General features: G+C 38.1%; 1 protein-coding gene across 10 annotated transcripts in view; it reads right to left on the bottom strand.

The window, feature by feature from the left end:
- Positions 1-14,092, bottom strand: part of DOCK3 (dedicator of cytokinesis 3) — a 211,766-nt gene that overhangs the window by 28,946 nt on the left and 168,728 nt on the right. For 8 of the 10 annotated variants that reach the window (XM_032193974.1, XM_032193975.1, XM_032193976.1 and 5 more), the window contains exons 32-39: positions 13,683-13,831; positions 10,916-11,001; positions 8,583-8,609; positions 8,369-8,464; positions 6,353-6,413; positions 5,762-5,855; positions 4,896-5,044; positions 14-100 (exon numbers count right to left, since the gene is read on the bottom strand). In XM_032193974.1, the coding sequence (XP_032049865.1) occupies positions 14-100; positions 4,896-5,044; positions 5,762-5,855; positions 6,353-6,413; positions 8,369-8,464; positions 8,583-8,609; positions 10,916-11,001; positions 13,683-13,831 (749 nt within the window). The remainder of the gene's footprint in view (positions 1-13; positions 101-4,895; positions 5,045-5,761; positions 5,856-6,352; positions 6,414-8,368; positions 8,465-8,582; positions 8,610-10,915; positions 11,002-13,682; positions 13,832-14,092) is intronic. The other 2 variants (XM_032193977.1, XM_032193984.1) reach the window with 1 other exon arrangement.

Below are 14,092 nucleotides of genomic sequence, written 5' to 3'. Positions count from 1 at the left end.
TGCTGCTACTTACCCGAATCCAGCTGAGGCTCTGGTAGTCATAGAGGTTTTCGTACTGTATGGCCAGCTCTCTGCACAGTGGGATACCAAACTCCCAGCTCTGCAAAACCAAAGCAAATCACGCTCACAGTGACTGGCATGTTATCATCAACTCAGCTGAGAGGAATACAGAAACTTGTTTTAGGCAATTCATTAGCTATGAAATGCCAGGGATTAGATATGAAAATGCAATGCGATGAAACAGTTTCCATTAATATTGGATTGATTCCTTCTTCAAGATGGTAACAGAGGCACATATTCCATTGAAATTACATGCAGGCACTGCTCTCACTGACAGTTTACTCATGAGACTGGGAACTTCTCTGGAGAAATATAACTAACAAATTTTCTTCCTGTTAAATCCCCCCCCAAGTATCTCCTCTGCTTTCTGCACTAGAACTCCCTGAATCAAAGACTCTTGTCATCTAGGGCATAGCTCTGCAGCAAAGTGCTCCCCTTCCCATGGGTGCTACTTCCTACTGAAAGCATAAAACCATCAAGTGATAGGAAACACTCAAATGCAGAGACAGAACATTCTCAGAACTGAGCTGCCTTATTGCACTCAGTATCCGTATTCAGAACCAAAACCAAAACCCACTTCTTTAACTTACAGTCTGCATACACCAAATCTTTTCAAGCACATCATATTCATGGCCCTCAAGGATAAGGAAGAAGGAGATTGCGTTTGGGCATACCCACACAGAGAGGAAGCTTCCCTTGTTACCTGTTAGCTTTTTAGAGTGTTCATTTTATACACCCTTGAACTGAAATCTCTCCCATCGTCTTGTACCTGCACAGACTGGAAGTGCTTTGGGGGAGTGATGGTTTCTTACCATAGTTATGTAAAGGATCTGGAACACAAAGGTCTCAGCTGAGGTTTGGTTAGATCAATTTTTATGCACTATTGGGTTAACTTGCCTTTTTATTTTTTAAACTTGGACTGTATTACAGTGAAAACACAATTAATGTGAGTTGAACTGTCCTCATCAGTATTAAAAAGCATAATATTGTACATTGTTGGTAACAGTAATTAACAGTAGTGATGTAAAATATTAGCAGTTTATATGGAAATAGCTTTTCTGGTTCCATGTACCTTCACTTAAAGAAGAGAATCTCTGCACCATTTGAGTTAATGTAGTAGGCACTTTGCCATGCTTCCCTTTATACGCGCGCATTCAGTATCTGTTCTCTCATCCTTAATATCAAAGTTTTTTTTGTCCTCTGGACTGCAAAAACATTATCAACTTTAAAAATTTCTTTATTAAAAGAGAGTATAATTTGAAAAACTAAGAAGCAAAAAACAATATTCCTACATCTCTTTAGCTTCTCTTTATTATAAAAAATGTACATAAGAACTTGCTGAGTAAAAGATTCCTTCAGGATCTTTTTTGATAATCTTATAGGAGTAGATTGGGGTGATGGGAAGCCTGAGATTTAATTAGATAATTACAATACATGCAACTGAAAGATCAGTTACTCGACAACTCAGGTTATTACTTGGAATTTTGTGATCTCAAATTAACAGGATTTTTGCTGTGGGCTGTCAAAGTCCATGACACACATTGAATTGTGATCAACTGCATTGCCCAATTAAGTGTTTATATTTGCAAACACAACAAGCATTGCATGCCTTTTTTTTTTTTTTTTTTTTTCCCCCAACAGAGTTTACAGTATCAGTACATAGACTTCTGGTGATCTATATTTACCTGGAAGAATGGAAAAGAAAAATCTCTTCTAGAACACCTGGCTAGGAATAAATGGCTTTTGTTACACTGGACAGAAGCAGAGTCTCACTTCCAAATGGGATGTTGTGGCTAAAGCATTACATAATTCTGCAATCTGTCTTCTGGATGGAACCAGAAAGCTGGCTATCTTCCCTTACAGTGATCCTAAAGGTGTAACCTTTTTATGCACCTTTTCTGATGTGAATTAAATTAACAATATGTAACCACATCTCATTTCTCTTTATTTAGACAAGCTCTTTCACATGTACTCTGATACTATTTCTGTCATCCTAGCTCAGGCTCTCTCTCTCCCTTTCAATCAGATTTCAACACAGAAAAATTGTACCATGCCAGCTGAATACTCTGATGATAAAGATGTGATATGTAAGTGGAGGAAACACAATATACAGGTAGCTTTTTAGAAAAGCGAGTTCATAGATATTTGAAAGTGAAGCAGAATGAATGGATATGAGTCACAGGGATCCTCCTTTTTTAAAATTGGTAATGTTTAATGAGGACTATCTTCACAATGTAGAAGCTGAATATACAGTTCTGTGTGCTAAGTGTCACTTTCCTCTAAAGTATCATTCTTCTCCCTCTCAAATAATTTCCTAACGTCTCCACTGTTAATTTAATTCATTACTGCTTTCTCTTTTGCTGATGTCTGATCTGTTTGTATGCTGAATATTATATCCTTTGCTTGTAAAGCTCATTCATCCAAGTTTTATTGGAGCCTTCTCCTATGACACCAGCAACTCTCAGCTGAGTGCTGTTGATGGCACACAGGAAGCAGATAGACAATCAACATCTATTAATGGGAGCCTTTATTTACTCACATCCCAATGTGCAGATTTCTTTTGGAAGTGTGATTCACAAGAGAAATTAGTTCAAACGTTGTGTAGAAAGAATACAATCTAAAAATGAACTGCTTTGGAAATGTAGCACTGGGTCTCCCACAGCACTTGGCTGAATACACGCTGTGATGCTGTAAAAGGGAGCTGGTCAGAATTCTTAGTTAATACAAATCAACAGTGAACTGGGCAGAAAAGAGTTGTGCAGTTCTCAAGCCGTTGCTGTCTAGAAAAAGGATCAGTCAGGTTCAAATTGTTCCATTTAGTCTCCTTTAGCTAGGAGAGCTTGAGTCTTAAGGGACAAAATCAATCATAAAAAAAAAAAAGTTACGCACTTGCACATGCTACCTGCTGAGCCATAAACCGATTCAAAGCATTGCAAGACAGCAGTAGAAAGGAGTATGCAGAGTGAAGGGTAAAAGGGTTTTGGAAAGCTTTGTTCCTTCCCAGCACAGGGCTGCTTCTGAGAATGGGAGTTAGACAATTCTGCACTCCCTTGCAGTGCTGCAGGTGCTCTCTGCACTCCACCTGCATGCCCTTTATGTCAGACTCACAGGATAGTCACATGGCCTTATCTTTCCCCCCTTACTGTGGTGAGGTTTTCCCATGAACAAATGGGTAACTTTTACACCTCCTTCATGCTGCTCTGACCCCCCCCTTACTTAATGGGAAATGCCAGGAGCAGCATGAGGAACTTAAGTCTAGATATGCAAGAGAAAACAGGAACAACAAATCCCATTCTTCAGGACCCAGGGAGGTCCTGCTTCACATTAGGGGAGCACAGAAAAACAACCCGTCAGAAACAAGTTGAGGGAAACAAGCTTCTTCTATTCCCTGAGCTGTTCTCAGTTACACAGCCACAGAAAAAGTGGCAGAAAGCAGCAGGAAGATTTGGCTTCTCAGCATCTTTCACCTCCAGAGCTCGAGTGACATACAGCTTAAGTGGATTATTCAGTCATTCAGATACCATTTAAAATAAAGGAGGATTAAAACACACAGCCAAGTAACTCCAGAAACACCCCGTGAGAAAAAAAAAAAACACAAAAACCTTAAGAGGTTAACACTCCATAATCTACGAGGAGATTAATAGCAAAATTACATCCATTAACTTTTTACTCACCCTCAGTGTTTATGTGGATGGCCTGTTTGTCAAAAACACAGGCTCAATTTATGTACATAGTCTCTATGTTAAGTTCATCTAGTCAGACAGTACAGTACTGCAATATTTGCACAAGTCAGTAATTTAAATTTAAGTGCAGTCTAAAGAGCCCTGAAATTTTCTGAAACTAAACAGAAAACCACATGCAGTATTATTTCAAAAGACCTAGGAAAGATTCCTAGATAATGAATCGCTTCCTAATAAACCGGCCACTCCTAATTACAAACAGGAATCTGACTTCTTTTTGCAGACTCGGCAGAGATTGTCTCTGCCATAAGCATCTTTCTTTTATCAGGGCCAGGAAAAAATATCTGGAATGTCAACCCCACATGAATGGAATCACATTTGTATTTAATTTCATTGTCAGTGCTATCAGAGGGAAAACCAGCCCTGAGGTGCACATACAGATGTTATCTTTAATAATATAAGTTATATGAATTTTTCTAAAGAAAAATTTGAAAATATTCTGACTGATGATCTCGCTTCTAATATTCACCTCTGAAACGATCCCAAAACACCATGATACAAGGGACTAACACCTACCTCTGCAGTGATTAAAAAAAATATTCACTGTAGGAAAAACATACCAAATATCTGGAATTAAAATGTATTGAAAATGAATTGATTTTTTTCTTGTGCAATGGATGGAACTCCACTTTAAAACACCAGTGATACTAAAAAGGCTTAAAACTTTTTTAAATAAGGGACTCCTAGAATGCATTGCCTGCCATTTACTTCTGGAGGATAAAAACAGAAGTCCTTAAGTGAGAAGCGAGTCATAACACAACAATTTGCATAGACAGTGTTTTTTTAATTAAGCAACTGGAATTTATCAAGCTGTCTGTCATGTCAGGTGATCCACAATTTTTACAGGTATAAAAACATTCCAGCCTTTTTCCCGTTGGCCTACCTAAACTAGTTCCAAATGATATGTATCATGAAATATCCATATCCATTTTCTCATCTGTTTTTTGGTCTAGAGAGCCAAGACGCAATTTGTCAAGTTATTAAACCTTTTTATATAAATTTACTTCCAGACTACTGAACCAAGATGATAGCCTTGCAAGCTCTAAGTCAGGAAAAGGGAAGGAAGCTGCTGGAAGAGAGAAGAAGTTGGCATACCTTCCCTTTGTTGAAGTAATGGATAATCTTACGGCACAGACCTTCCTTACGTTGCCACTCTGACTGAGATGGATAATGCAGGAACTCTCTCAGAGGTCTGTCCTCCCACTGAAGCAACTCACAGTACAAAAGCAAAGTAAATGCAGCCTCTGTTGGAAATGCAATCATTGAACACTGAAATCAATGACAACAAATAACTCAGCAAATAGTCTAAAAGGTCACAGGCTGCTTCTAAAACAGTCTGGAAGTTCTGATGTACAATTTGAGAAAAAATTCTGAAGCGTTAAATTAACATTAAATTATTCAATTACTTAAAATAGCAGCACATAGCTGTTTCTGATAAACCTGATTCTTAGGTACAAATCTGTCAAGTTCCTTTCTACTAGATACTTGATTTAAATGCACAGTCAGATACTCAGGTATGTAACAAGATTTGGAGTCTGCAGTTGTAAACAGAGCTTGGATAACAGAACTAGAGTCAATAGATTTCTTAAATGCACTTTAAGTATTATAATCCAAGGAAATTTGGCAAACGGTAGCATGATGGTGGGTTTGTGATTTCAATGTTCCCCTAATTTTGATTCCACTGTTGTGATTTTTCAGTCAACTGTCCTTGCAGAACACTGTAACGTAAAATTCAAGGTGCAACAGAACAGTTGCTTGTGCAGAGACATGCATTACTTCGTGTGATGGAGTGATGGACCCTTGTCTCTAGGGTCAGAGATTCCTGAGGGCTAGTCTTAACAGTGAACTGATCCATAACAGAAGTTTTTGAAACAAACTCAAGAGATGTTAGAGAATAACATCAGAAGAGTCAAAAGCTTTCACTAGGATTTCAAACAGACCCTGTATGATGTCTTACTAACCTGTATAGTTCTCAGCCTGTAAGTGCATGTCACACAGCTTGTGGATATAGCGGATGTACATCTCTTCCTTGTTAATTTCCGACTTATAGAAATTCTGTAAAAGAGAGAGTTTTTATTTTCATTGAGAATTTTCCTTCATTCAAGACAATCAGTAGCATCTGTATACGTATATAGGTACTGAGAAGAGAATACATTATTAGTGTAAAGTGAAAGGACTAATTCTTTTCACATTCACACTGATTTAACCCACTAACTTTTTCGCGTAGTGATTTTTTTTCAAAACAAGGATATAGTCAAACACTGGAAGAAAAGGTGAGAGAGGTTGTGGAATCTCTGTCACAGAGATATTCAGAACTCAGCTGGACAAGGCCCTGAGAAGCCCAGCTTAAAGTTAGAGAGCCCAGCCTAAAGGCAGAGAGTTAGACCACAGACTTCCAGGGGATCCTCCCAACCCGTTGTTTTCTGTCATGCCAGTGCTCAGATTCTGAACCTACAATTGCTGACACAGATTCCTACCCAACCTTCCCCATTCCAGCTTCAATTACATTGCACAGTATCACAAAGAGATAAACATAAGGAAAAAATCTTTACCATAAGGTTAACAGTGCAGCCAATTTTCTTGTTCTCTGTTTCATCGCCTTTCATACAATCCCTAAGAAAGCAGAGTAATGTTGAAACACCTGCAAAATTTCCTTTTAAAATACATTTGAAGCTATCTTAACCTCCAGAGATTCCTTGGATCACAAAAAACAGTGAACTGTATACTTTATTTAATAAAGTTGCCTTAAGAAAGAAATCCATAATATGGCCTAAATGATATAAAAACTGCCTTGATGGCATCTGAGAACAAGCACCTGAAGTGACCACTGCATTTCTTACAACTCTGAACAAATACCAGATGGCAGTAATCAAACATCTTCATAACTAAAGAGCTACCATAAAAGTGAAAAGTTATTTACCCAGATGTTTAGTGGTTCCCTAGTCAAAGGACTAGGTTTCAGAAATTCAGGTATCTAATGTAGCGTTGGCATCCTGGAAGATACAACCTGACTGATTTAGACTAGATCACTGAATTTTTCACAGGTAAGATAAATCACAAAAAAAATATCTGTGGATTCTGCAATTTTTAAAAATAATTTTGATGTAAGCAGCACAAAAGAAAAAGGCTTCAGAAATTACCAATCTCGACTTGAGAAAGTCACATTCATTTGTGAAGGCGAGACAAAATTTTTAAAGCAGTGACACCACAAACTTTCCTGAGAACTACACTGTCAGCTAGTTGGCATCTGGGCTCCACAAGATGTCAAAACTGATTAGCAGAGCTCTTCACTTCATAGCTCTCTATGTGATTTGCAGAACTATCACAGCAGCTGACACACTTCATCTGGGTATTTCCAAATTCTCATACAGTTCCCTATCCTGCTCTGCTCAGGGAATGAAATATTCTGCTGCATATTGTGTATCAGTTAAAAGCTGGTATCTGTTCCCGAAATTAAGCATGAAAATGAGTATCTGTTCATCCAAGTTGCGTTGATAGCAGATTCCATTAAAAACAGTCAGCTCCCTTGCATTCTCTTTAAATGTCTGTCAGATATCTGGTCTTTCTTAGTAGTTGTATGGCAGTTGTCAAGAAAAAAAAACACCACAGGAGATTGGATCAAACTGTTCAGGACAACAAAAAGAACAAACTAAAAAGCACAGAGAAGGATTTGGGATTGCAGAACACCCAGCCTAGTCACAGGTCTTCACTTACAATGAGCAGAAAAAAAAAAAAAAAGGAAAAAAAAATTTGAACTCTTGTCAGTAGTCTAAAGATAGAAATATATGGGGCAGTTTTATATAGTTTCTAATTGCCTCCTGTTCCATAAAAACAACTCTGAGTGTGAGCGCACACAAACTAGAAAGTAAAATATGTTTTTATAACTAAATCAAAGCTCACAATAGTCCTGCAAGCTTTAGTCTAAATCCAAGCAGAGGATGTCTAGTTTGTAGTGGAGTCTTGCACACAAGTCACCAGCTGACATGTCAGGCTTTCCTCAGATGAAGTTTTCTAACCCTGCTTGCTTAGATGAGGCATTCAGCATGTGTCAAAGACCTTGGTTCAGCAAGCCATTTAGAATCATTCTTACATTTAGCATGTATATTGCTTAATTAGGCAAGATCACTTCAAAGCTAAAAGGAATAAATCATTTAGCAACCTGAATGAACCTTAGTTCAAAACTAAGGATGAACGTCATCTTTGTTTTTGTTTTTTTTTTTTTTTTCTTTTTGGGAATGAGCATACAAGAATAAGAATTAGGGCTCTGGAGCTGTGAACTTTGGATTTCTGCTCAGAACCCTGCAGCAGTGAGGTAGGCTTGCAGACGTAATACATAGGTGGGAAAAGGCCTTCAAGATCATCAAGTCCAACCATCAACCTGGCCTGCAAAGCCCCGTCAATAAACCATGTCCCTGGTGCCACATTCACATCTCCTAAATACCTTGTGGCCTGCCATCAGAGAAGCATGCAGCTTGATAAACAATGAAAAAAATCCCTGTACAAAAGAAATTTGATACTAAAACTTCTAATACACATACTCAGAACATCTTACTGTTGTTCTCAGATACCTATAGTCAAGCAGACGCTCCATGAGGCGAGTAACCGATGTAACAAAAGAGATTCCAGTCTCCCGCCATGTTTCCTGCTCAATCTTCTCCAGCAAACTGTTCAGAGAGAAAAAGAGCAGATAAGGCATCCGGGGAAACAGTGTAGTGCATGCAGACAGCTGCAGACAACTTTGTTTCTCCCTCATGAGACAAGTACACAGAATTACTATCTTACCTGGGATAAGGCCCAAAGAGCTGGGTTCTACTCCAGGCAGCATGAAGCAAAGACAAGGAAATTACAGAATTGACAGGAAAAGGAAAATTATCCTCACATTGCCATATAAAATATATAAAAGATAGCAACAGTTGATTCCCACATTCTTACCTGTAGCTTAAATACTGCTAACAGCAATCATAAGTTGGAAGGGAGTCTAAACCTAATGCAAATTCCTCTTTGTACATCCTCACATTAATTTTGGTCTCTAATCAGCAACCAACTAACCTTGCATCACAATTTATTAAACTGTAAATAAATGAAAGCGATATTTTTCTGATCAGCAGGCTAAACAATACAGGCAGCACGTCACTGCGATGTCTGAGAAGAAAGAGGAAAGGCTAGAGTAAGAACACTGAAAATCCTATTAAAAATGAGAAAAGAAAGCAAATTTACATGCTAGTTTCCTGAAACTGATCTCTGGTCAAAGAACTTGCCACTTACATACTGACACAGAAGTACTGTTAGGTGTCATACATGTCCTCACAACAGGCAAATTCTTTTATACTGAAACGATTTCCAACCAAACTCTTTTATACTGAAATGATTTCCAACCAAGGGACCCAATTCACACTTCACCAGTACAGCTGAGACAACAGAAGTCAGGGCCAACTGTTTATTTCACGCTGCATTTATTAAGTTTGTAAGAAAAGAGATGAGATTTTCCAATTCTGTGGAATTGTTTCCTCAAAGCTGATAGTATTCTCAGAAAAGACAGTACAAGTATAAACTAAAAGGTTGCTGGACTTCAAGGTTATTTTTCTTGGCTACATCTACAAATAAGTGAAATTATGGTCCCTGAATTCTTAACATTTCAGCTATCAAGTACCTTCCTCTGGAGCTAATGAAAAGTTGAACATTCTTCTTGCCAGGTGAATAAAAATAAAAATAATAAAAAACAAAGATATTTTCTTTCTTTAAAAACAAACAAACAAACAAACAAAAGAAATATATTTATCTGTAGACATGAAGTGCCAGACTTCCTGAGGCTGAATATGCAGAAATCAAAATGGAATAGATTTACATGCTTTCTAAGGATGAGCATACAGGATAGGCTGGCTTATTTATCTTGACAATGAATGAATGTGTAAATGTAAACTGAGAAATACAAACAAAGGTTTATGCCTTAAACTACCTCCATACAATTGGGGGCCACATAAAATTGTCTGGAACACAGAAACATAGAATTATCTAGGTGGGAAAAGGCCTTCAAGATTATCAAGTCCAACCATCAACCTGGCCTTCCAAGCCCTGTCACTAAACCATGTCCCCTGGTGCCACATTCACATCTCCTAAATACCTTCTGGGACGGGGACTCCACCACTGCCCCGGGCAGCCTGTTCCAGTGCTTGATCACCCTCTCTGTGAAGATATTCTCCCTAATATCCGATCTAAATCTCCCCCGGTGCAATTTGAGACCATTTCCTCACATTCTACCACTTGTTTACTTGAGAAAAGAGACCAGCACCTTCCTTGCAGCTCCTTTCAGGTAGCTGTTGAGAGCAATGAGGTCTTCCCTCAGCCTCCTTTTCTCAAGACTAAACAATGTGGGCTCTCCAGTGCTGACCACGCAGAGAACAATCATTTCCCTGGTCCTGCTGGCCACACAATACAGGTTCCTTTCTTCAATGGCAAGGACTTAAGTACTTTTCTGGTCCCCACTGCAGTGGTAGTAGTGTGCCTCATGTATTTATTTCTCATGTATTTATTCTCATAACACTCCAGGAATCTCCTAGACTGTTTCCACTCTAAGTTTATCCTTATGAGTACTGTGCATTTAGCGTGAAAGGGAGCGGAAACACTGTCATGATGGACTCTGGAGGAATAAACTTACAACTGTTGAGTCAACTCAAAGAATGACCTTCAAAAATTGGAAGCAACAAAGGAAAATGCTGGGGAAAACCTTTTGCTCTAACAAGGCCTGACTTGCTAGACTTTCTCTAAGCCATCCCAAGGCCCTGATTTCACATATTGCTAAGTTAAAAAAAGAAAGGCACCAGTTCCTTTAGCAGATCAATTTTTTTTATAGGAGGACGTTAATGACTTACCTATGCAGCATTATATCAGATTTCACAGAACAAAAACAAGGAAAAAAATAATTTTTATATTCTTTTCAGAATTAGAGTAACACATTTCTGTTTTGCTGACAGCCATGTCATGAAAACCTGCCAGAAAACCTTCTACTGCTTTCTTTGAAGATCAGCCCTGGAGCTGCTACTGCAGCACAGGTCACTATCTAGACTCCTTTAGTGACCCCACAGAATGCAGACCAAGCAGAAATGAGCATAGCTTACAGTAGGCTGAAGAGTTCTCTGTAGTTCTCATCACCTTTTCCTTCAGATACCAGGCTGTCCAGCTTATCAATCAGCTCAGCTTCCACCTGGATGAAGAAATGACTGGTTATAAATTAGCTGTTCATGCAGAAGACAAGAGTACCAAACACAAGGAGGACTGAAAGAATATTGTCCTGCAGGCTGCCCCACCTACTCTGTGTGTGATTTCTCTGTATCTCAGTTAAATGGAAACACTTTTCTTATTTTTTTCAATGAAATAGCAGGACTAAAATTAAATTATCCATTTGCTTATCAGAGTCTAAATGAACATCCCAGAGGAGATAATGTTGATTCTTCACAGGCATTTTTGATATTTATTCTCTCAACAAATAAATCATTCTGAACACACTTTCTGGGAAAAATATATCCTGTACCATAAATTGAATATCCATGCAGAGAAACCAATTTATGGCATGATCACCTCTAGCCTGCTGTGATGGTTCTGCTGGTAGCTAACTGATTTCCAACCCTCCAGACATAATTGCATTGGAATATTATTTGTTCATTAAACTCATTTTTATCAAGCTTCTCTATGCTTATATGATGCATTTTCTTTTCACACTGTACTGGGTCTGGCTGGAATGTTAACCTTCCCTGCAGCAGCTACCACACACACTTATATAAAGGAACAGAACGGTATCGTTATGTTGCCCTTCCCTTAGAAAGGTCATGAATATGCATTCATTTCTCCCCTTGTCTAGTATGTCCTATTGTCAAGTTTGAGATCAGATATTCCAATAAAATTGGTTCAAGTGCAGAAATCATTGTATCCAATATTAAAGAAAAAAATGGTGTGCTCTTCAAAGTCTTGTAAAAAACATACTTTCAACACTAATGAAGACAGGTTTCTAAAGGTTGAAATGGCTTGTAGAATTGTCACTTGTTTTTATTCAAAGATGAGCATAGTTTGAGTTTCTCAGTTTTTCAGGTGCCAAACTGCAAAGTAAGTAAAGATGAGAAGGAAGAGTAAATCACCCAGTGACACACAAATGGAATTGGCACTCTTGCTAGTGAGATCGTTAAAGGGAGACTTGATTTAGTCCATGAATCAGACTGCATTGTTCTCTAGTATTGCTGAAAAATTACCATGTTAAAACAAGCTACTGGAAAAAAAAAGCATGAAAGTGAATTTCCAGGATTTTTGTATTTTCTAACAACCAATTTAGAACAGAATTCAAAATTAAAAAAAAACAACAAAACCCTCTCTTCGCCTGTAAGTTACAACAATTTGCCAGAATTCTGCAAAGCATCTGTCCAGCTGTCTAACACTACTCTGGACAAAAAATTAATTTGGTTCCAGCTGCTAATGCTAGCAAGGTTTAAATCTTGTACTATTTAACTATACATTTCATTCTCACTAATCTAGATGAACCTTCCATCTTTAGTCTTACAAAATTATGACACATGCTTCAGTGTGAGAATTAGTTCCATGGGTAAATTAAGAAAGATTTTTATGGCTGAAACTTAGAACATATGAACAAGTATAAAAATTATATGATGATTATGAAAAGTTCATCTGTCATGTAGAAAGTGTAAATAGATCCAGAAACTAGCAGATGACTGTAGGTACTTCTAACTGTAAATGCCACAGCAGAAACTGTTCTATTGTTATGCTAACATAGCACCTAAAGCAAAAAGAGTACCATGATCAAATGCCACCATAATAATAGTAGAAGTAGTAGTAGTAGTGGTAGTAATAATAATAGCAGTCAAGGGAGTTGAAGCAAGGAGGAAAAAAAACATAAGCCCTTGGTAATACTCTTCCACACAGCCTTTGATATATCAGGTATGGGAAAGGTCTGTTATTCTCCTGGAATGATTAGAAATGGCATGTTAATAAATTTAATTTATTGTTAATAATCACGTGAATTATGGTAATTTAAACAAAAGGTCCAATTATTAAATGTTTCTGGAAACAGTTTGTGTTGTTTAGCTGCATGCTAGCATTGTCTCCTTCAGCATACCTATCTGAAGATACTTGCCCTCACTATTGTACCAAACACAATGACAATGAAGCAATGTCCTCTAAGGATCCATTCCAAACCTACACTTAGTTATTACTACTTTGAACTTTTAGGATCTGAAAATTCAAGCAATTCTCTGAGCATGACAGAGCAACAAAATGAGGACTCCTCTGCCTGTTCTGCAATCATAGCTCACAGCAGGTGGGAACTACGGAACTGTTGCTGGACATAAGCATTCAGGAGAGATGCTGAGATTTCTCCAAGAATATACAAGTCACAAAGCCTGTTTCAAAGCATGGCATAATTATTAGTTATACAATACTGCCTTCTGGCTAGAAATTTGCCAGAGAAGCAAAGACCATTATTTTCACAAATACTGGCTAAATCTTGAAGTCTCCATTTTTGGTTCCCAGTCTTACCCACTTAGTGACTGACTAATGATCTATGTGGAAACCAATGAGAGCAGTGAGAGCCCAGGACCAAATAAATTCTTTTCTCTTTATCATCTCTGATGTGACGAGCACATCGTTCTTCTCTGTTTTCAGAGGACATGTAGTCAGCTCTACAGTGCACTGCCTAAATAATCCCGGGAGTCCTGTAATCTTTTGTGAATGATGCTTCAAATGTTCTGGTTTTATATATCTGCATGACATCTTCCTCACTATCAGAAATGGTTCAACAGATACAAACTCCTTGCTTCCAGCTGGGTATTACAAGACAGAGTAAGAAAAAGAACACTGCAGATGCCTGGGAAGCTACTTCACCTGTTTGAAGTTGCCATTCTTTCTCTGCTCCCAGTCCATCATGTCGTGGAAGATAGGGATCATGATATTTCGGACTTCTGGTTGTGGAACAAGCGTAACACCGAGAAAGGGGCCAATCATTCCCGGAATAAAGTGAATCTTATGTTCACCTGTACAACACAAAGCAATTGTGATTAAATAAAAGCATTTGTTATCTGTCACTGAGAAGAAAGGGAGCCTCTGCCATAATGACAATAATAGGCCCAATGCAAAGTAATAGGCATGAACATGAAGAAAGCAAGTACATTCTTTTCCTAAAAGGACTGAAACAACACCTTGCTTTACACCATTTCCTGCAAAGTCTACATTTTTAATTTCAATTCCAAAGCCATCAGCAAAAACTGTCACTGCATTTCATTTATAATAGAATT

This window comes from Aythya fuligula, chromosome 10 (genome assembly GCF_009819795.1).
Source record: "Aythya fuligula isolate bAytFul2 chromosome 10, bAytFul2.pri, whole genome shotgun sequence".
In the NCBI taxonomy this organism is placed as follows: Eukaryota; Metazoa; Chordata; class Aves; order Anseriformes; family Anatidae; genus Aythya; species Aythya fuligula.
Note: the sequence above shows the minus strand (reverse complement) of the source record. Positions and strands in the feature narration are given on the sequence as shown.